General features: G+C 33.8%; 1 protein-coding gene across 1 annotated transcript; it reads left to right on the top strand.

Moving 5' to 3' along the window:
* Positions 1-4332: 4332 nt before the first annotated feature.
* Positions 4333-10019, top strand: LOC18433912 (Galactose oxidase/kelch repeat superfamily protein). The gene is made up of 2 exons (XM_011624925.3): positions 4333-4364; positions 8741-10019. The coding sequence occupies exons 1-2, from the start codon at positions 4335-4337 to the stop codon at positions 9668-9670; spliced, it is 960 nt and encodes a 319-aa protein (XP_011623227.2). The 5' UTR covers positions 4333-4334; the 3' UTR covers positions 9671-10019.
* Positions 10020-23820: the final 13801 nt, after the last annotated feature.

The raw sequence follows: 23820 nt of genomic DNA, 5'->3' as shown, positions 1-23820 counted from the left end.
TATGATGCAACTTCTTACAGTCTTGCCCATTTTGAGATATTTTCGTTATGTATATTTCGATTTCAGCAGATTTAAAATATTTCTCTCTTTTTTATCATGAGACCTACCTATTTTCAGCGATATTCTTCCTTAAAGGATATTTCGGAATATTTTGAGGATCTTGGGAATATTCCTAAGCTAGATCATGGTCTGGCTATGGATTATGGTCCAATGTTCTTATGGTATATTGGATACTGTGCTTTAGGGTTACGGGTTGAAGGTTTCTGGGAATTCCCTTAGCCAAAATTCACGTGGGGTGTTTACAAGTGGGAAGTTGTTTTAAGCTGCCATTTTGTTTTTGGGTATCTCAGTGGTTTCAAACATAAGATGGAGTTTTGCGATAGTGAATCCCTTAGCCATCCAGCCAAAGCCAGAATCATACATGTTAGAGATACTCAAAATTTTTTTCAAAATCTTCGATTCAATATGACCAAGGATAACATGAATATTTCATTTAACATGACCTCATGAGTTTCATTGTGGTTCATAGACAATGGCGGAGCGTGTTCAAGACTTTGACAAGAGCTCCACAGCTCTGCAACATTACTTTAAAGGGGAAGGTTTTGGTGCATCAGGCCCATGCACCTATTCTGGTGCATCTGCCTTCCAAAATCTATCTTATACATCGTGATTTATGATCCAAAGTTTCACCAGATGTATCATTGCAACCACTACGATCATGAACCTAAAAGTAATAAACTTTAATACTTAGAGACAGTCCATCTAGAACATTTTTTCTTGGCTTTTATTCATTTCTTCACTTTTTTTTTTTTTTTTTTGCACTAGGAAAACGAGGATCCATTGCGTAAATGCATTTGCAGTGAGATATAATACTACTGTGTCTTTTTATATTGATCAAATAATATTGTCTTGTTATTTGGTTGATTTCATGCTTCCCTTACTTTGATATAGAAACTTTCATTAAAAATTATTGTTATCGTTGAAGACTTATTATACGCCATATTCATAAGGTGGTGGCGTCACATAACTAAACCGAATGATTCATGACTTTGCTTATTTTATTATTTTTTTGAACTGCAACAGGTACATATTTGTTTGACGGATGCAGTTCCTATAAGGCCTAATAAATAAGGGAAAAGTTTATATAGAGCCTAGTATCTAAACAATCAAATTAGAACCTACCTCAAAAACTTCACTAGAAGAGGTTGTTTTGATGCTCAAATATCATCAACTTGATCATCTTGACATCAAAATGCAAGGACATGAGAACAAAATGGATTTCAAGTTTAGGAAATAGTGCATTTTGTAACGCATTTTTGGACCGTTAATTTTTAAGATTTTCAAGTTTTCATAGATATGCTATATATACACTATTTTTTAAGCTTTAAATTTTATAATTAAAGATGAAAATATATTTTAAGGCTATCACAAAAAATTTCAGTATGAAAACCATATTTCTGGATACTATTTGAAGGTGGGCTCTTATTTGATTGTTTAGAGCCTCAGCTCTATACAAGCCGCACCAAATAAATAAATAAATAAATAAGGGTGCGGTTTGTATAGAGCCTAGGCTCTAAACAATCAAATTAGAGCCTACTTTCAAATAGTGTCAAGAAATATGGTTTCAATACTGCAAATATTTGTGATAGCCTTAAAATATACTTTTATCTTTATTGATAAAGTTTAAAGCTTCAAAAATAGTGTAGATCGATAGATATATGAAAACATGAAAATTTGACAGTTCAAAAATGCGTTAGAAAATATACTATTTCCAAAACTTGAAATCCATTTTTTCTCATGTCCATGCATCTTGATAAAGTCAAATTTTATTGTTTAGAGCCTTGACTCTACATAAACTTTTCCCAATAAAATAAAGTCTCACCTAAAAATCTTTTCAAAAAAATACTTTCGGCATGAGAAATCCTTTAAGTGGCCCTAAAATCTATTTCCACCACCAATTATGAAATTTGTAGCTCAAAAATGGTGCTGATCTTATGAATCCATGGCAACTTGAAAATGGACGGTCTCTATAATGCGTTACATTATATATTATTTTTAGAGCTTGAAATCTTTTTTTTTTCCAACCATAATGATCAAAATCGAGATGATCAATATAAATGTTTTTTATTTCAAAACTATAATTTTGAATGAGTTTTGAGGTAAGATTTTATTTTTTTAGAAAGCCTCAGTCTCATTTTCACGTGTTAATAAGTGTTCCACATTATATTTAAAAATACATATAACAATTATAATGATTATAATGAGTTGCTTAAAAATGGTTGCGGGTGTCTCATTTCTCTAACCGAAGTTTGCGAAAAAAAAATTCTTGGACTTTAAGCTGGATCAATAGCATATTCCCGATTATTTGATTTCTTATTGGACTGTTACATGAAATTGTGGTATTCTTGTACAAACTATAAATAGTTTTATTTTATACTTTTCTTAGAGCAACATTAGAAATCATCATGAAACTATACCTCTAAAAACTTATTCAATATATTCATTAAATAAAATTTGCATTTATGATATGAAGTTGGAAAAGATTCATGCTAATGTAAATGAAAATGACATTCGACTTACCACCAAATACTCATTACTTTAAAGAACCACTTAAATTTTGCTGACCAAACCTCCAATGATTAAAAAAAATAATAATTTGTGGGCAGAAAGGGCGATGCTTGATACTAAATAGGTTCTATTTTAAATTTTCTAATTGAAATTTTTTTTTATTTTTTTATTTGGAGTGGCTAGATTGGATGAATATATGTAGAAAAATTTAAAACCTATCTTATACCACATTTAAAATAAAAATAAAAAATTAACACGAAACACTAGCCATTGGCTCTCTCCTCCCCTCCAGGCGGTCCCGCCTGCATTTTTAATTGGAATAAAAAAAAAAAAAAAGCAAAAAAGACAAAACTCCCATGCCCATCCATCTTTGGTCACATGTTAGGTTAAATGAAGTTAAAAGATTTCATGTTCCTGAGGGGTCATACTATCCATTTACTCCTTCAGGCAAAGCTCAAACTACAGGCTTAAAAAAGCTATGGCTCAATTAAAAAGAAACTGTCCAATTTAGAGGGATGAGATTTAAATGTTAAAGAGCCCCAAAATTCTTTTTCTTTTTTTTAGGTGAAGTTTTATAAAGCTTAGGCTTTGTGAAAACAAAATAAACCTCACCTTAAATCCTTGTCTGGAAAGTACATTTGGCAACATCACTTTTATAATGGCTCTAAAATCAATTTTCAACACCAACAATAAAGTTTGAAACTAAAAAAATGTTATAGATGTCATGGATCTTTAAATACTTATTTTTAGGGTCAAATGAACACTCTAAATAATTTGTTATAACATACATCATTTATAGAACTTGAAATCCTAATTTTTTTTCACAACCATAATTTTCAAGTCAAGATGATCATTTTAAAGATCTTCCGATGCTTGAAATGTAATTTTCAATGAGTCATGAGATGAGGCTTTAGTTATTTCATAGGCCGCAGCCCTATGAAATTATTTATTTTAAATATAATAATCTAGTGATTTTTAAGGTGGTTTATAGGAAGGGTGCGGTTGGCATAGGGATGCATCCGTAGCTATAGAGGTAAGCTGTACCTTCAAATTTTATCGTGGTATATAATTTTGATGTAAAATGATCTTAGGATTATCTCAAAATCTATTTTTATATCTAATCTTAAAATTTTAAATTTCAAAAATAGTTAAAATCAAGTAGATCTATAAACATATAAAAATCTTGAAAATGGTCGGTGTAGATAATATGTTATAAAATGTACTATTTCTAAGACTTAAAATCTTTTTTTCATGGTTCTAAGAATCCGGATCAAAAAAGATTTATCCTAGGTAGTCTTTGCCTGGGGCACTAAATATATTAGTAAGAGATAATAAATAAATAAATAAATGATTGAAATATGACCTTTTTAATAAATAAATGATTGAAATATGACCTTTTTGAAATTATAGGCCTCAGGTTCAATAATACCAATGCCTTGGACTTCCTTGGACCTTGTTATGATGAAAATGAAAGGTCCTTTTGATCATTTAAAGAAATCAGAGGGGGCATTCTTGTCATATTGTCCAAAACAGACCTGCCCCTGGTGTTGCCTTCTCAGTTCCTACTTGAAACAATAATCCAGTAAAATATGACAAAGAAAAAACTCTCAATAATTCATCAAATTTCATTAATACCTCTGACACTCAAAACAATAAGAGTCCATAGAGTGCATTTTAGCAATTTATAGAAGATCAGTGGTATTTTGGTGGCCTAACCTTTATATAAAGTAGTGTGCAGAGTTCTCAATTTACACATGGGGACAAACATGACTCTCTTTCAGGGGAAGTGGATCAAGGTCAGCTCTCTCTCTCTCTCTCTCTCTCTCTCTCTCTCTCTTGCTTTCCCCTCTAAATTTATCTTTACCTCTAAATTTGATCTAATTCCATCCAAGTTACCAAGAATTATCTCTAAATTCATCTGGGGTGCTTCTAATTTTCCTCTCTCTCTCTCTCTCTCTCTCTCTCTCTCTCAATATATCTTTACCTCTAAATTTTATCTGTTTCCATCCAAGTTAGCAAGAATTATCTCTAAATTCATCTGGGGTTGTTCTAATTTTCCTCTCTCTCTCTCTAACTATATCTTTACCTCTAAATTTTATCTATTTCCATCCAAGTTAGCAAGAATTATCTCTAAATTCATCTGGGGTTCTTCTAATTTTCCTCTCTCTCTCTCTCTCTCTCTAAGTATATCTTTACCTCTAAATTTTATCTATTTCCATCCAAGTTAGCAAGAATTATCTCTAAATTCATCTGGGGTTCTTCTAATTTTCCTCTCTCTCTCTCTCTCTCTCTCTCTCTCTCTCTCTCTCTCTCTCTCTCTCTCTCTAACTATATCTTTACCTCTAAATTTTATCTATTTCCATCCAAGTTAGCAAGAATTATCTCTAAATTCATCTGGGGTTCTTCTAATTTTCCAAGTTCTCTTTGAATTTATCTGATATTTTGCTCTTATATGAATCGATTTTCATATTTCTAGTTGTATCATGGTAAATGTAACATATTGCTGTGATCTATCCTCATTTTTCTTAGATGTGTGAGTGGTATTTAGAGGAAATTTTAGAGAAATTTATCAAAAAGGTTTATGTGGTTTTGAAAAAGAAGAGGTATTTTTGGCTGGTCATATATTTACTTGGTGATACCAGCTAAAATATTCAAAGTACAAAGAAAAATATCAAATAACAACAAGCTTAAATTCCAAGAAAATAGGTGACTTGGTTTTTTATCCAAATAATTTTAATATTTAAAGCAATGTTTTGGAAATTGCCTCGGCCGAGTACTAGGGACTCGGACGAGTTAAGCGCATTCCTTTTAATTGTTGCAAAACGAAAGAAAATTTAATTTTTTTTTAAAAATAGTAAGATATCATATAATTTGACTTAAATAGAAGCTATTAGAAGACTAAAGAAGATGAAAAAAATAAAGGAGATGAAAAAATCTATAAAAGATGGACTATTGAAAATTTTGATTTACATATTGAAAATTTCATAAAATTAGGAAAAAAAAATGGAAGTTCCCAAATCATCTTAAAAATTATCAAAATCATCTAAAATAATATTTCTAACGGATGTATTGATGTTTTCTAGTTTTTTTATATTTGGCAACTTTTTTTATAATGTATTTTGTGGCTTCTGCGGGCAAAGTTGGGCATCTAATTCACCCTCAACTTGCCTCACTACTAGGGCTAGGCCGAGTTACTTGGTCGAGTTCAAGTGGACTAGATCGAGTCTCATAACACTGATAACACTGTTTGAATGTTATTTCTAGGGATTTCTAGTAGGTCTCACATAGTTCTAGCAAGGAGGGATGTAGAGAGAAGAAAAAATATACAAAGAGACCATTTACTTTTAATACAACGATGTCACAATCAATTTTGTCCGTTAAATTTCAAATTGGATAGTTGTAAATGTCGGAGCTAATAACTCGTATGATTGTTAATATTTCTCCCGCTTTTCAATATCCTCGTTGACTTAATTTGGTTTGTATTGGAAATAGCAATCGAAAATTCTACAGTGATATTGGGGCGTTTACTTGGGGCTGGCAAAAGGCCGGCCTAGTCCCTCTCCAGAAAAACTTGGACCTGGGCCACAAAATATGGTAGTAGAGTTAGGTTGAGCCATAGCCAGCCCTCACAGGTTATTATTTCCTTGTCTTTCTTGTTTGATTTCTATTAGGTCCGGTCAGGCAAGAATTTGACTAGGATTGTGCTAGGCCGCCTCGGCACAAGTCCAGGCCTACAGGGGCTCGAGCTTGACCTTGCCCAACCCTGCTTGGGCTAGGTCCAGGCCTAGCCCATTGCCACCCTTCATATTTGACTATGTTACAAAAGTGTGTAAGAGTTCTCGTATAATATATAGGCATGTATCATCATCGTCGTCATCATCGTCATCATCAAGTCTTTTTTCAATTATTCGGGATTGCCTACATGAATCTTGATCCACAATATATAGGCTTGTATAAAACTCTTATATTGTATTATTAAGGTATATAGTGACTTAAAATTCGGCAAATCTAACTTGGACTCGCCCAAGTGACTCCGACTCGACATGCTGACCAAAACCAAAACAATGAAAATTCGTTGAGCCTCACTCTCTTTCATTATTACTCTCTTTCATTATTTTTTTATTAAAATTTTAAGATTTAGCCGATAGAACCTCAAGATTTATGTACATGAGAATTCATCAAACCTCGCTCTCTTGTAAAGTATTATCTGGACCATCAATATTCAAGTTTTTCAAGTGTCCATAGATCTGTTTAATCTACATTATTTTTAATATTTAAATCTTCATGTCATTTTAATATTTTTGAGATTAAAACAAAATATTTCGGCACCATTTGAAGGTGTATCTTACTTTAATTGTTTAGGAGTTCATTTAATTTGGGGAAGAAACCTTTAATGTGGTGTGGACGTTTACTTTTTATGGGTATCACATCGTTATCAAGTGCCTCTGTTGAGTTTCTTCTCTTTTGAGAACATTACTTATGGTCCCACCACTGATTATAATAGAGTACAAGTTGTAGGAGTAGGGTTTAGCCGTGTTACTAGGCAACCCGTACACCGTCCAAACTTCACTTTGGTATGAAGGATTCAAAACTTCACATATTTATCATTTCGGCTACCACAATTATAAATGTGAAAAATAAAATAAATTTAAATCTAAAAAATGTTCCATCTTATAACTGTTTTTAACACAGTTAATTTCAATCCTCTAGATGTACTTTGGGTCTTAGATCCCTTAAAACCGAGTCACCAAACACCTTTCCAAAGTTATAATGATCTGAAAGGGGAAAAAGCCACAAATCATGATACAAGAGACCCCATAATAAATATGAAATTTAATATTTAAAAAAAAAAAAACAAATTGACTCCCTTTTGGTCAATTAATGTTGATCTCTAGTTCTTCTTCCATGCAAAAGTTCATCATATGGTCCCTTTTGGTCAATTAGATTGTCTGTATTAATGAATTATGATTCATCCTTATTTTTTGAATTTTGAACCATGCTAAAAGCTCTCATTATTTGAACCATTATCAAGAAAAAACTGCTATCATGATATTGGATAGCCCATTAAACTTCTTCTGTATTCATCTTCATAATATATATTCTCTTTTCCTATTAGATTATATGCTCCAGCGAGAGCACATCCTAGATTCATTCCCAATAGTAAAATTCATGAGTATTTTAACCCCACATTTTGGGGATCTAAATTGAGAAAAAAGCTATGATGATGATAATGATGATTTTGAGGATGTAAACTCCTCAACTTGGACCAACCATAAAAATTAAAAGAAATAAAAATATACACCCTCTACTTGTGCATGGAAAACTAATTTCAGAGATTGAACAGTGACTATCCAATTTTCAAATGGCCCAATCTACATGTTTACAAGCTCAAAATTTAATTTTCTTCTCATAAAATTATTATTTGGTATTCTGAAGTGGATTCCAAAATTTCTTATTGATAAAAATCTACCTAAATGGGTCTTTTAGCGAAGGGACTAGATATACAATGTGCTCCTGAAGGAGGACAAATAGGCGCTCTTTTCTCTTATAATATGTTTTCGGTGGAAAGACAAAAACCATTTTAATCCTGACTTTGTGTTCGCAGAAATGGGCTTGCATAGCATAGTTTTTGAAATAAGTGTGGATTAGAGCACCTTCAAATAGTGTTGAAAGATGTTGCTTCAATATTGGAAACCTTTTTAATCTATTTTCATCTCTAATTAAAAAACTTAAAACTTTAAAAGTAGTGTAGATCGAGCTATCTATGAGCACTTGAAAATCTTGAAAATTGACGGTCCGAAAATGCATTTGAAGATACACTATTTCTAAGACTTGAAATCTATTTTTTTTTATATTCATACATCTTGAGGTCAATATGATCTATTTGAGGATTTTTTTACTTCAAAATAACCTCTTTTAGTGGATTTTTGAGGTGCACCCTAAGTTTATTGTTTAGAGCCTTGCCCTTATATAAACTTTGTCCTTTTGAAATACATTTAAAAGTTGTTCTGGTTCTCCATGACACATTTTGATAAGAAGTTGCCTCACTACTAAAATTCTTGTGTTCCTCTGTGTTAGCTTCTTTGAAATCACTTTTCCCTTAGCCCACTTCTTTGGGCAATTAGAAGCCATATACAATGTGTTACTCTTGTTTTCCTCTTTTTCATTGTAGTTGACACCCAAAGCCGATGGCCCCTGCGCAAGGAGCTCGCACGCCGTGGCCGTTGTCAGGAGGAAGGCCTATGTGTTTGGTGGCGAACTCGAGCCACGCGTCCCTATCGACAACAAATTACATGTCTTCGACCTCGACACACACTCTTGGTCCATTGTGGATGTCTCAGGAGACGCTCCACCACCTCGTGTCGGTGTCACCATGGCTGCTGTCAAGGACAAGATCTATGTTTTTGGTGGTCGAGACGGAACCCACAAAGAACTCAATGAGTTCTACTCGTTCGATACGGTAACCAATGAATGGCAACAATTGTCATCTGGAGAGGAGGGCCCCCCTGCTCGAAGCTACCATGCCACGGCCTCAGATGATCAACATGTGTACATCTTCGGAGGGTGCGGTGTAGATGGAAGGCTCAGTGATTTGTGGGCTTATGAAGTTGATTCAGATAAGTGGGTAAAATTTAAGCAACCTAGTCATGTTTTAAAGGGGAGGGGTGGTCCAGGCCTAGCAGTTTCAATGGGAAAAGTATGGGTCATATATGGATTTTCGGGAGAAGAATTAGACGACGTGCATTTTTACGATCTGGAAGCCCAAGAGTGGGGCCATGTCGAGACTAAGGGGGAGAAGCCGAGCCCAAGGAGCGTGTTTGCAACTGTTGGATTCGGGAATCACATCTTGATCTACGGCGGAGAGGTCGACCCCAGTGATCTAGGGCACTTGGGGGCTGGGGCCTTTACTGGTGATATGTATAGCCTGAACACGGAGACGCTGACATGGCACAAGTGGGAAACAAGTGGGGACCACCACCCAGGGCCGAGGGGCTGGTCTGCTTTTTCGAGTGCTGGAGAGGGGATGCTGGTTTATGGGGGGAACTCACCCTCAAATGCTAGGCTTGATGACATCTTCCTTTGTGTTCCCTCTTTTGGCTAGAGATGAGATAGAACATAAGGGGGAAATGTTTGTTCACTTTGATCATTTGCTTTCTATGTATGGGGGAACTCATCCTCAAATGTTAGGCTTGATGATATCTTCCTTTTTGTCCCCTCTTTTGTTTGTCATTTTAAACATTTTGATCATTTGCTTTGTCATTTTGATCATTTTCTTTGTATTGAGGAACTCATCCTCAAATCCTAGGTTTGATGATATCTTTCCTTTAGTTCCCTCTTTTGGCTAGAGATGAGATGGAAACATATGGGGGAATGTTTGCCATTTTGATCCTTTGATTTCTATGTAAATGGTTTGTAGTATGCAGAAGTTGGGTTGAATGTGACCAAGAAAATACTCTCTCTCTCTCTCTCTTTTGTGTTGGAGTAGTTGCAAATGAGCAAAATGTTAATTACTTCGTCTATCTCAAGAATATTTAATAAATCTCTTTTAAAAAAAAAAAAATTTACTCGAGTCTCTTGCCCAAAGGAGTATGCATGTGTGCTCCCACGGGAGTATAAATACTTGAATAATTGGTTCCTTGAACAAGCATTTCAAGTCAGTGAAATCTTTGTGCATTGCAAATTAATGATATATTTTGTTTGAATACGAGAAACACATTTCTTTATACAATTGAAACATATGATCTTATGATTATTTGGTTAGCAATTGATGTTAGCAAGCTATATCTCATTTTTATTCCTACTATTGCTTTTATTGCTTTTTTAACACGTGTGCGACATTTAAAAGATTTACTAATGTATTTTGCAATAATTTGGCTTTATAATCTCATAATTGGTAATCTCATAATTGGTTCTATTGAAATTACGGAATAATCAACATAACTTTGTCATAGATGCTATATGAGTTGAATTCTCAAAAAAAGAATGCGCAAATTAAGTTATTTGCTAGAAATTGTATTTTTATTACGTTTTGTTTGGAGTTGGCTTTGACAAGGGATTTGAGGGGCAAGATACTAGTTAAAATTTAAGTGTGCCACCAATAATAGGCGATAAGATGAGAAAAAATAACCTTAGGTGAGCTGGTCATGTGTGGCGCAGACCAAGTACAACACATGTCAAGAGGTCCGAGTTAGTTCAAGTGAAAGGCTCTAAAAAATCAAGGGGTAGGCCTAAAAGGACATAGTTGGAAGTAGTGAAAAAATATATAACTTATAACATCGTTGAGGGTATGACCCGTGATAGAGTAGAATGGTAGATCAAGATTCATATAACCAACCTCAATTAATTGGAAAAATGCTTCACAATGACGATAATGATATTCGATTTAAAATAGAGCTTGTACTGGGCTTGACATCCTGCATGACTAAGCCATGCGTAGACAGTATATGTAACATATAACCCAATGCCAAGGGATTTTGCTCCTATTATCATGACCATATGTGAAAAAATGGTGTGGACCAACATTTGCCAACTATCTAAGCTCAGGCTAAGGCCTTTGTTTGGCTAACTTGCTCCTGCCTCATTGTCATGCATGCCCTAAAGGACATGGCTTATATTAGGCAGCAACTTATAGAAATAAGATTGTTATGTTTTCCACCGTCTATTTTAGTTGACAATTATAAATTTGACTCGTCCTTTAATATAGAGAAAATATCTTTATAAATTCCATTTTCAATTTTTATTTCTCCATCGATCTAAAGTTGCAAAATCTATCTTACTACAGAAAAATTCACACTATTATATCTCTTAACACCCTAAACATATTTTATTTATTTTTTATTAATTTTTTTACCCAAACAAATTTAAAACGGATATCGTTTTCTAAACCCCTCTCTCTCTCTATCTCCCCCAACTCTTTAGAGTCAGGTAGGCCATGGGAAAGCTCGAACTTTAAGGTTTCGAAGGTAGCCGAAGCTCAATGGACATAGAGGCCGGAACCGTGTTTCTTCGGCGAAATGACGGGGGATCCATTTTCACGGGCAGCATTTTGGCCGGAATCTTGACCGGAATGTGCAGGGAATCGGAGTAGCAAAGGAATTAGGGTTTGATGAGAGTAACTTTGGCACAAATTTAAATATAGATTGGACAGAACTACGAGTTGGTGGTTGATGGCAGGAAAATGGCCAGAGATTGCAGGAAGAAAGAGAAAACGCAGATAACGTTCATTGTGGTTTTATTGCCTGAACTTTAGGGTTTCACAAATTGAATTCAGCTCCAATATACAGGAATAACAGAGAAAATGAGTGTGATGACTGAAATTTTGACCGTGATTTGCAAAGAGTAAGGGAAAATCCAAAGGTCAGGGGTTTTTAGCCTACTTGGAGAGAGGTTTCTGATGAGGATTGCAGCTAAAACGCAAGGTTTCCGATGAAGGTTCCAGCCCAATAGTAGATTTCTGGTGAAGACCTAGCCAATATTTTGGAAATAATTGCCGGGAAATCAGAGTCTTTCGTCGGAATTTGATCATCTTTTTGTTTGCTCTGCTTATTTTGCCATGAAAATGCCACTGACACCGGAAAAGAAACCCCATCTTTTTTCTCAAACACTTTTCCGGCGATCTCGATGCATTCATCTCTGGCAAAGGAGTTCGCGGGACCTCACTGGAAAAGGTGGCCCATTTTCTCTACAATCTCCCAGTTTCCACCTGTGTTGAGCTCGTAAGAAATGGGTTGCAAAAAGAGAGAGGAAAAGAGAGAAACGTGAGGAGAGATTGTAACTCGTGCGGAGAGAGAGTTAGAAAATGAGGTATTTTTTAATTTGTTTGGGTGAAAAATTGGAATAAAAATAGATAAAATTATTTGAAGATTAAAAAATAAGTTTTGAATTTTTGGATTTAGAAAGAAATATAAATTGAAAATAGAGTCGAAGGATCTATTTTCCCTTTAATATAATTTTAAAACCCATCACATCTTTTAAGATAGTGCCAAATATACACTAATCTCATTAGAATAGATGACGTCCATTAATGCACACCTAATTTCTATAAGTTTTCCACCTTAAATGAACTCTTTTCTACCCTAAAATGCTTTTTACTTGTGAAATCCACTTGAAGCGACATTGATATCAAAAACAAGATTAGTTTGTGACTGTTGGACGAGACCTTGTTCAATTTGAGCCGTTGTGCACCCCGTGGGTGGGAGACTTTTCCTTTACATATTTTAATTTTTTTTTTTAAAAAACATTATATTCTCTCATAACATATTTTTGTTACTGCTTTCTTGAATTTTCACAACAATTATTATTAATTTTGACTTAGATAAATCTGCATATACGGAGAACTTATCCTACGTTATATTTAAATATTGTATACAATGAGGCCATTTACCTTTAGTATAAAGATGTCACAATTACTTATAGGTTGCAGTCAGTATAGAGAACAATCAAATTAGAGCCTATCGTCAAATAGTATCGAGAAATGTGGTTTCAATACTGGAAATTTTTATGATAGCTTTAAAATATATTTTCATCTTTATTTATAAATTTTAGAGCTTAAAAAATAATGTAGATTGATATATCTATAAAACTTGAAAATTGACGGTCCAAAAATATGTTACAAAATATACTATTTCCAAAACTTGAAATCCATTTTTTCTCATGTTTATGTATCTTGATGTCGAGATGATCAATTTGAGGATATTTGAGCATCAAAACAATCTCTTCCGGTGAAATTTTTGTGGTAGGCTCTAATTTGATTATTTAGAGCTTTGGCTCTATGTAAACTTTTCTCTTACTTATAATCATCCGACGTGAAATCTAATAGCTTAGGTATGTCACAGAGTTCAAGAAAAAAAATTTTGAACTATGAGCTTGGTTAATACAACCATCTAAATTCACATCTAATGGTCAAGATTAATTGTGATCACCTTGTACCAATGATAAATGGTCTTATTATATACTTTCCCTTATATATTCTCTTCATTTTTCTATACCTGCAGTTGTGATGATTTTTTTTATTTACATAAAAACTTTCATATTCTTTTATAATATCTTAACACGTTGCTAATGCGTTTTATTTGTGTAATTACAATTACTTTATTAATATGTGTTTTTTATTTTAGAAAATCCATGCGTTCGAATCCACTATTGGTATGGAACTTACGTGGACCACCAAAGGTGCAACATGCATGTGCAACCTACCACTTTATGTGGGCAACATTAGGGCAAAGCATGTTATATGACTAATTTAGTTCAAAGCTCTTGTTTAGAGGTCCTTCTCAATCTAATAAAATATGCGTACATTTCCTATGAACTGTAGGCCCTATAGATAAGTGAAATGATTTTCGGCTACCGCAGGACTATAGTGTGTATTTGCTTCCTCAGGTAAAAGTCAAGCTAGGAGTATTTTTAGGACCTCAAAGAGATAATCCCTTGATCCTAGCGTCCAATCTCGAATAAATGAATAAAAAATAACAAATAAAAATAACATTATTTTGTATGTGCATGAAAAAATAATACCCCGAGATTGAATAAAGACCACCTATTTTTTTTACAATACAATCGAAATTTTGAAACACTCGAGATATATAGTTTTTTTATTCTTAGGTGGATCTTAAATTTTTCTGAGAATAAAAATCATCCCATATAGGTCTTTGCCTGAGGAGTGTGTATACATTATGCTCCTATGGGAGCAAGGAACTGGAATCAGCTGAAATGTGAAGCTTAATCACCGAATCCTTAGAGCTCTCTCCCCCCCCCCCCCCTTTCTCTCTCTAAGAATTCAAAGCCTTCTCTCTCTCTAAGAAATCAAATATTGGTCTTTCAGTATTAAATGCCAAAGGTTGGCGTGATTATAGGGACTTACTAGAAAGGTTGATAAGAAAATGTGGCGCATATTTTAGAAAAAAAACCATACAAAATGTACACCTTAACCCCCGGTTTTTGTTTTATATGGCACCTAATGTGTTTGCAATCTCTTTCTTTCTCTGAATTTTGTGGGAAACTTGACGTATAATAGTCATTCTCTCTCTCTCTCTCTCGAATTTTCAGAAAAAAAAAAGAAAAAAGGATGTGATTAGGTGAAATCTCTTCATCAGTCTACGAAAATGTTCCCATGACACTGCATTTTGTGCTGTTTTCCTTTCTCTTGCGTTTTTTGTGTCCTTTACTTTGTCTCTCTTTCAATGTAGATATATTTTATAGTTCATCAGTATCCTTGGGCCGACAACTTACACAAGGAAATGTATTTTTTTTTTTTTTTAGTTGATTTTGCCTTTTCATTTTCTTCCTTCACTGGACGTTTATGGGTAACAGTGGTGACCGCACTTTGAGGCAGGGAAATGTATTTTATTTTTAGTATTTTATCTTTTAATATTTGTTTTTGGAATTTTATCACGAGACTATTTGGTTTTTTGGTACGAGGAGGTCACAACTATCTTCAGCCATCGGATATGAAATTTAATGTCTCAAAGTGTGTTCTATAATTTGAGAAAGTTTATTTTAGACGACGTGCCTAGTCAATGACACATCGCTAGTCACCGGATTCCATATCCAACAATCCATAATGATTGTAACTCCCTTGTATCAAAGATAAAAATAATAGAATTATAGTGGGTGGACAAAGTGGAGATATGCATGTGGTGTCTTACATAATCATTGCATACAAATAAACTGAAGGGAAAGTTCTATAATATGACGATAAGACCAGCCATGCTTTACGAGATGAAATATTGGACGGTCTAAAAACAACATATTTATATAATAAGTATAGCCGAGATGAGGATATCGAGATGGATGAGTGGCAAAACAGGAAAAAATGGAATTTGGAATGAATACATTTTAGAGAACTTTGATATTATTCCAATAAGCAATAAAATGAGGAAAAATAGATTTAGTAGGTTTGACCATGTTTAATGTTGACCTAAAATAGCATAGTTTAATAGAGCCAATTTGGTTCAAACGAAAGGAACTTTGAAAGCGCAAAAGGCAACCCCAAAAGGACAGAGATGGAAGCAATACGAAGAGAGATAGTGACATATGGTCTGACTGGAGATATAGCCATTGATAAAGCGAAATGGAGGAACGTGATTCATGTAATCGAACCCAAATAATTGGGATAAGGCTCTAATAATAATAATAATAATAATAATAATGAGTAACTTCTTTGAGCCTAGGCTAGTATCAGCTCAATGGTTCAGATTGAATGAAACCCTCAAATGGTTAAAATACGATTTCATGGCTTCATTTGACCTATGCAAAATAAAAATTAATAATTTGCAAAAACAAAAAAACAAAAATACCCCCAAAAAGTTTACCAACGAAGGAGGGAATATTTTGGTCCTTTTGATGTATGTTATAATTAAAAATCAAAGAATACTCATTTACGCTGGTCATCAAATCCATCAAAGATGAATGTGGACTTTTTGGTTTTCATATTATATAAATTTAGAGCGTGTTTGGATGACAATTACTTTTGTTTGGAATAGATTTATATTATTAAAAATTGATACGATATGGATTGTATTGTTATTCTCCTCTTCTCTTGTATTATCCACAATATAATTTATTATTTAGCTTCTATTTTTAGCAAAAAGCGAGTGATTGAACAAATTACTTTTAAAAAAGTGAATATATTTTCAAAAAGATAAACTTAGTACCTATAAGTGAATCTAAAATAATTTTATGATGGAAAGTGCCAAACGACAGATAATTCGTTATTAAAATTAATTTTATTGAAACAGAATTATCAGTAATGAGGAGTACATTTCAAATTAGCCCTTACTAGCTAGTATATTTAATGTCCTGTAATTACCTAAATGTACACCATCATGTGCCTATTTTTCAGCATGTTCCAGCAATAAAAACTGGTCAAACAAGTACCCAAATTTGAAAAATCCCTTCTATGACAGTGAATTTATTCACCATCACATGGGGTTGTGTTATAAAGTGAAAAAAACACCAAAAGCAAATGCTTTGTGAACCAAGTAACCCTGATTCTTCTTTTTATTAGTCACCAATTTCCTTTTCTCTTTTGCTGTATTTGCTTCTTTTACCTTTTATTGTCTCCTTTTATTTTCTTTCCTTTCTTTTTCCTATGATAGCTCTCCTCAAAGCAAAAAGAGCTTAGTATATTGGGCTTTCTAGATAATTAGGGGCATTTGATCTATTAAAAATCATCTATAAAAAAAGAAAAAGGAGGGAATTAATGAGAGTGTATCTCAAATTTCTTAGTGCACATATTTTTCCCTCTAAATTTCCCTTCTTTTCTTTATAAAAAATCTCCCTTCTTTTATTTATCGAAAATGTCATCTCAAAATCTATTTACTTATGTATTTTTTTGTTCATCATAAATTTGCCAAACAAAACAAAACAAAACAAAAATCATATCCCATCTCTACTTAAAAATTTCTAATATGCATTCTCCAAATACAGATATTTCAATGTAATTTATTATGGGAAAGGAATAGGAGCAGGCAAAAAGAAAATTTAATACAAAATTTTGAACAGGTGCTCATTCTTCCAACCGAAGATAAAAAATTTATATGGTAATATTCAGCTTATCCTTAAAATAAAAAAAAAACTTAATAAAAGTTTTAAATTGGAAATCAAGCAGATATAAAAAATGTATCAAATGAAATATGAAAGTTTGTATGTTTTTATTTGGAATTAATATTTGAAAAAAAAAATATTATTCATCTAATTTGGATCTTGCAATGCACATTCCATCAGATAGGTTGCACGAAGCGTATGACTAATGAGACTTATTTTGAGATTTTCTTATTAAAAGAAAAAGATGATCGCTTTGGTTGATTTCGAAATTTTAGGTAATTATCCATTAATGAGGTTTGGTCCAGTTATATGTCCTCAGGAGACAGTATGGGTTTTCTTTTGGAAGTTGAACTTTGCACCATTTTGGTTACTCCCATATGGAATATAGATGGGCTTACCCAGCCCGACCTGGTTAAGTGAATCTGACCCGAACCCGATCCTGATATGATCCTAGTTGACGTGGTAGTACCAGTGTTAAAAACCCAGTGAAATGAATTGGGAATGGCTGATCCATATTGTGGAAATCGACTTGGTTCTTTGTCAGAATTGTGAATCAATCTGGTTTGTGTCATCGCCAAATTCTATCAGGGAACCAAGTGCCCATTTCCATCAAGGAACCGGGTGATTTTGTTAGGGAATCAGGCAATCCCAAATTGCCTGGTTCCTACATATGATATTATAATTTTTTATTCGTTTTTTCTAATTGCTTTTTATAGACCAATTCTCACACCAAAGAATCAGATTAATTTCAGGATGGCTAGTTTCATGTACACAATTCTCAGCCCTAAGAACTAGTTGGAATTTCATCTAGGTTTCATGGGTGAATATACTAAAATTATGGGTTCAATAACAATTACTTTTTATCCCCTTTTTCTATTTTTAAAATTGGAGACAACGGTAACACTCAAGGCCTGGACCTAGTCAAAGTTAGGAACTAAAGTTTCTTGATGGAGCACGTTATTTCACATTCCTAGAATCAAATCACATTGTTTGTACTTTTTAGAGATAGAGCATGGCAATGAGATTTTACTTTTGAATACATATTTAACACACTCTCTCTCTTAGTGAGGACTAGGGAGGGCATTGCTTGGGAATTGATTGATAATAATCATTAGACGATTATTTTTTAAACAAAAAATTTGAAGTTTTTTTTTTTAAAATAACACTTAGATCCCTCCCTTCAAAAATTAAATGGTCTTTGTTCAATCCTGGAACATTATTTTTCTCAAGTGTACAAAGAGTACAATTCGCAAAAAAAATTAATTGAGGTCATTGAAGAGGTTATATCCCAAAATTTGGGGTCTCAAAATTACTTCGAAATCGGATTTGCCGGAGGGAGTAAAGAGACAGTATACTCCTGCGAGTGCGAAATATATTGCTTATAGCAATGGTTTAAGAAATCTCATCGTTTTAAATATATTTTAAAATCAGACTGCAAAGAAGCATTGGTGATTCTCAAAAGCCACAACACCATGTACAAGTCATTTGTCCCCTTTTTGCTTTTTTATGGAAGTTTCCATAAATTTGATGGCTACTTTACTTTGTGTTCCGTGTAATCCACGTGATATCATTAAGTACTCCAAAAACTGGCCGATGTTTCCGGTATTAGCAGTATAAAATTTCGTTGATTGCAGGAATAACTGAAGATCAGTTTACAATTTCCCGAACTTTTAAATTAAAAGTTTTAAATCTGTTTTCATATACTTTTTTAAGCGATTTCTTATGTTGCTTTTGTTCATCTAATCTTTCTTAGTTGTATTTTTAAAATGTTTTATCTTATTCTTTGTAGATTTTTTAAAGGTATTAGTCTTATACAATATTTGGACTATTTCGACTCGCTCGAGTAACTCACCTGACTAAGGCCAAGTACTTGACCAAGACGAATTTCAAAACACTGCTCCATTGTATCACAATTACTAAAAATATGAGACGAAGTTATGTCTTAATATGATACTTCTTTAGTGATAGAGAGAGGGGCTAAAATTGCACCTACTGAGAGAAAGGAGGGTGTGTACCCTTCTTCTAGATGCAATTCTCTCTCTCTTATCACTCGTATTTGAGTCAAATATCCTCTCCTTGTACAGCAAGCCACTATAGTAAGGTGCATTAACTTATATTTAAGCAAAATAAGCTCTCCTTGTGTAGCAATCCATTATGGTTAGTGTTGGATTCTCAAGAACCCTTTACCTTGTGGAATCCGGAATCCCAAATACTAGAATCTCACTTAAGATCGTGTACATGATTGGTTAAACCTGAATAAAAAGAATACAACTATAAATCGAATGCGAGAAATAAAGAATATACAAAAAGGCACACTACAACAACATAAGATTTACGTGGTTCATCCCATAGGGCTACATTCACAGCCTCGGTAAGTAGAAATCCACTATCACAATGAAGATTACAATTTTGAGTTACAAGAGATAATACCTATATCTAAACATCGGTAAAAAATCATCACCGATCTTCCCTTTTAAACCTGCTCTCCCGATTGAGCAACACAATTGATCAACCTCTTTCCCACTGCAATGTCGCAACCTGAAAGATAACCTCAAGAGCAATATAGAGAGTTTCGCTCTCTAGAAGTGGAAGTTAACTAACTCAAAACTCATGAGAATACTGCCTCTCTCTCGGAGGTCATGTCTCTCTCTTGGAGATCCATTCCCATAACCCCCAAAGGGATGACCTTCAAAAGATGAGTATTATATCCTCCTTCATTCTCTTATAAAAATATCACTTTCTTGCTTTCTAAGAAATTTAATTTTTTATTTTTCATAATACCCTAATCATTAGAAGAAAATATGGGTATAGTGATTTAGCTATTACCAAACCCAATTGTTAGATGCCGACAAAATTTGGTTTCTCAGTATTAAGAAAATAGTTTCAAAAGTGATCCTTCAAAATAATTAATAGCACATTTGTCAAATATGAAGACTTCTTTTGAGAATGGAAATGAATCACATCTAATCAAATTTTTGAAGTATTCATGGCACTAAATTAGGAGCCTTATGCCTGCCCAAAAACATTGTCATAGAAACTCTGGCCCCACTATGCATTTCCAAATTTGGAAAGGGAATTTGAGGGGTTTAGTGGATGAATTTCAGCCTACACACACTCTGTCTTTATGATTTCCAATTATCAACTCTTTCCTCTATGAATTTAAGTTGTTATCTCTCTCATTTCATATGATTTTCAAACTACCAATTTCTCTCTATGTGAATTTTAGCTATAGGTCTCTCCCTCATTTTTGTTGTTATTTTGTATTTGAGTAGGAATATGGTTGGAAATGGGCTGGACAGGCTGGGCCTGAGCCTAGGTTCCTATAAGGCCGGCCTAAACTAGGGTGAAGGGGCTCTTGCTTGGCTCTTAGCCCAGAATGTGCCGAGCTTAATAGATCTAAAGGACAACAAAAAAACCTCATGCCATATTTCATCGCTAAGGCCATTTTTGTTTTTAAGAACCACAGTAGGCTGACCTTGTTGAGCTAGGCGCTCGGCTCAACAATCCATGTATCTTTCCATTTAGTGTTGGTTGTCAATCACCAAAGAAGAGTGGGGTATTTCGGAAGTGGATGTGAGGGTTAATCTCTACATTTTGTTCCGTATGGGTATTGTCAAAAGTAAACCTAAATGCCTTTGGATTCCACGTTTGGAGGGAGCATACAAACTTAATTTTGATGGTAGTTCTTTAAGAAACCCTAGTTTGGCTGGATTTGGAGAAGTGGTGAGAAATTAAGATCTGGGTTTTTCTATGCTTACGTGAAACCAATGGTTTAAAAACCGGATCGGTGACCCGGATCGGGCTTTTCAAAAACCGATCCCGATCGGCGAATCGACGATCCGGATCGGCGAATCGGCGATCCGGATCGGAATCGAGTGAATCGGTCAGAATAAAGCTTCAAAAAAATCCGAAAAAATTATTAAAATTCATTATAAATATTGGTTTTTAGGAATTCAATAAAAAATGAGGGTACTCCATTAAGAATTTTCATGTTTTTGAATGAATATGCGAATATTGATATGTTCTTTCCCTGCATGAACCGCCATTCAGCATTTAATTTACAGTATTTCGTGCTCATCCCTACACTGTTGCTGTTGGGACTCGATATGTGAATAATATGGCTGGGATAGGGTGGCCTCAGAATCATCATCTCTCTCGTTTTCTCTTTGAATAATATGGATTAAAAAAAAAAAAAAAAACAAATTTTCAAAAAAATCTATCATGGATTAAAAAAAAAATCACAAATTTTCAAAAAATTCTATCATGGATTACAAAAAAAAATTCGATCATGGATTAAACAAAAAAAATCACAAATTTTCAAAAAATTCAATCATGGATTACATAAAATTCGATCATGGATTACATAAAATTCGATCATGGATTACAAAAAAAAACAAACAAAAAAAACAAAAAATTCAATCGTGGATTACAAAAAAAGAAAAAAATAGTTCGATCATGGATTACAAAAAATTCAATCATGGATTACAAAAAACTCTATCATGGGTTACAAAAAAAGCAAAAAACAAAAAATTCAATCATGGATTAAAAAAAAACAAACAAACATTTCAATCATGGATTACAAAAAAAAAACAAACATTTCGATCATATATTACAAAACATTCGATCATGGATTACAAAAAATTCTATCATGGGTTACAAAAAAAAAAAAAAAAACAAAAAAATCGATCATAGATTACAAGAAAAGAAAACAAACATTTCGATCATGGATTACAAAAAATTCTATTATGGGTTACAAAAAACCAAAAAATTCGATCATGGATTACAAAAAAAATCTATCATGGATTACCAAAAAAAAAAAAAAAAAAAAAAAAAAAAAAAAAAAAAAAAAAAAAAAAAAAATCCGTACGGAATCGCCTATTCACTGTTCGGACTCGCCGATTCCGTACAGTGAATCGGCGATTCACTGTACAGAATCGTCCCGTTCTCTCTAGAACCGGACGATTTCCGATTTTCGAGCGATCCGGTTCCTTTTTCACTATTTCCGAGTCGAACCGGGCGAGTCCGGTTCGACTCGGCGTTTTTTAAAACGCTGCGTGAAACTATTGGCAACCATGCTGAATTCATTGCCCTTGTTCATGGTTTAAAGCTCTTTACCACTATAAATATGGGTTCTTGTTGTGAGGTTGAAGGAGACTCTTTAAACGTCATTAAGTGATGTACCATAAGAAGGTTCTTTGGTAACTCAAGTCTAGTTTGTTGCAAGTGTTGGAACATGGCTAGCCCTCTGACTATTTCCTTTTCACATATTTAGGGAAGCCAATGAAGTGATTGACTCCGTCACTGGGGTGGAGTTTCTTAACCTCACTTCTTGTGTCCAATGATGTAAATTTCATTTACGTAGTTTATTAATAAAAGCAGTTAATATTTGTCAAAAGAAAAGCAATAAATGTATATTTCCTCTTTTATATTTCAGACATTTCTATTACCCTATGCAATAATTAAACCTTTTATCCTCGTTTTGCAACCCTATACACATCTGATCTTAGCCACACATATTATGAATAAATAAATTTATATAAGATGTTAACCTTATACTTTAGAAGTGAGCTGCACCTCAAAAATCTACTAGAAAATGGTGTCATGAAATTAGAAAGCACTCTAATTGATCATCTCGACCTTGAGATATATGTATATAAAAAATAGAAAAAAAAATTTCAAGTCTCAAAATAGTGCATCTTAAAAATAGTGCATCTTATAACAAGTTATACGGACCATCCATTTTCAAGATTTTTAAGTGCTCATATCCCATTAGATCTATACAGTTCTTGAGATTTTAAATTATATAATTAAAAATAAAAATTTTCATCACTGGGCAACTTTTTTCGAAAAATATTCAAAGGTACGCCTTAGTTCAGTGGAAGGTGGCAACCTTATATGAACCTCACCTGGAGGCCGAAAATAGACTTGAAATGGTCTATACCCCAACTCACTGCAAATTAGCCGAAATTTCAGGTGAAGAATTTCAGAGGTTTTCGGCCAAAGTGGATCTGTGCAGAGTAGATGGGTCGTTACTTATGTACAGTAACGGCAAAAGCACCTCATCGTGTCGGTGGAGGCATCTGCTGACATAGGATGAATAAATCTGGCCGTCCAAGTGTCACAGCCTCATGGTCCATCTCTGACAGGCTGGCTCCCCTTGGAAACGCACAGTGAGCTGGACTAACCCTGAGTTCGCTAACCATGGTTAACATCACATTTCCCATTGATTACCCTAAACTATATAGCATAATCCCAAACATACCCTTGGTGATTTGTGGTGGTGGATTGTAAATGTTATATTTGTGGTCAATTTACTTCATAAATTTTTTTTTTTTGGACAAAGCCATTCGATAGCGAGCATAGATAACGTTGAATTATCAAATAACTGATATTTTCAAGCAGCAATTTAGAAATTGTAAATTCATAGTGAAATCGTCGAACCAGCTTGAAATCGGAAACAAGGCAACTCTTATTCAAAAAATTGAGAATCAATGATTCACTTGATGTTCCAAATATATCTTTTTTTGGTGAAACATAAACTGATCCCACTTAGTAATCATCGAAGTCAAAGGGGTGAATACCGATCGAATCCATCTGGTTTCGGGGCTTGATTTTGGTTTTTAAACATTGCTTCTAAAGACTATTGGGCTATCTACTTTTCGTAATCCAGCTATAGACTTTTAATAATCCATCCAAATAAATAAAAAA

The sequence above is a fragment of the Amborella trichopoda genome, chromosome 10 (assembly GCF_054954075.1).
Source record: "Amborella trichopoda isolate Santa Cruz 75 chromosome 10, AtrichopodaSantaCruz75HAP2 v2.0, whole genome shotgun sequence".
Lineage (NCBI taxonomy): Eukaryota > Viridiplantae > Streptophyta > Magnoliopsida > Amborellales > Amborellaceae > Amborella > Amborella trichopoda.
This window is presented reverse-complemented; position numbering and strand designations above follow the sequence as displayed.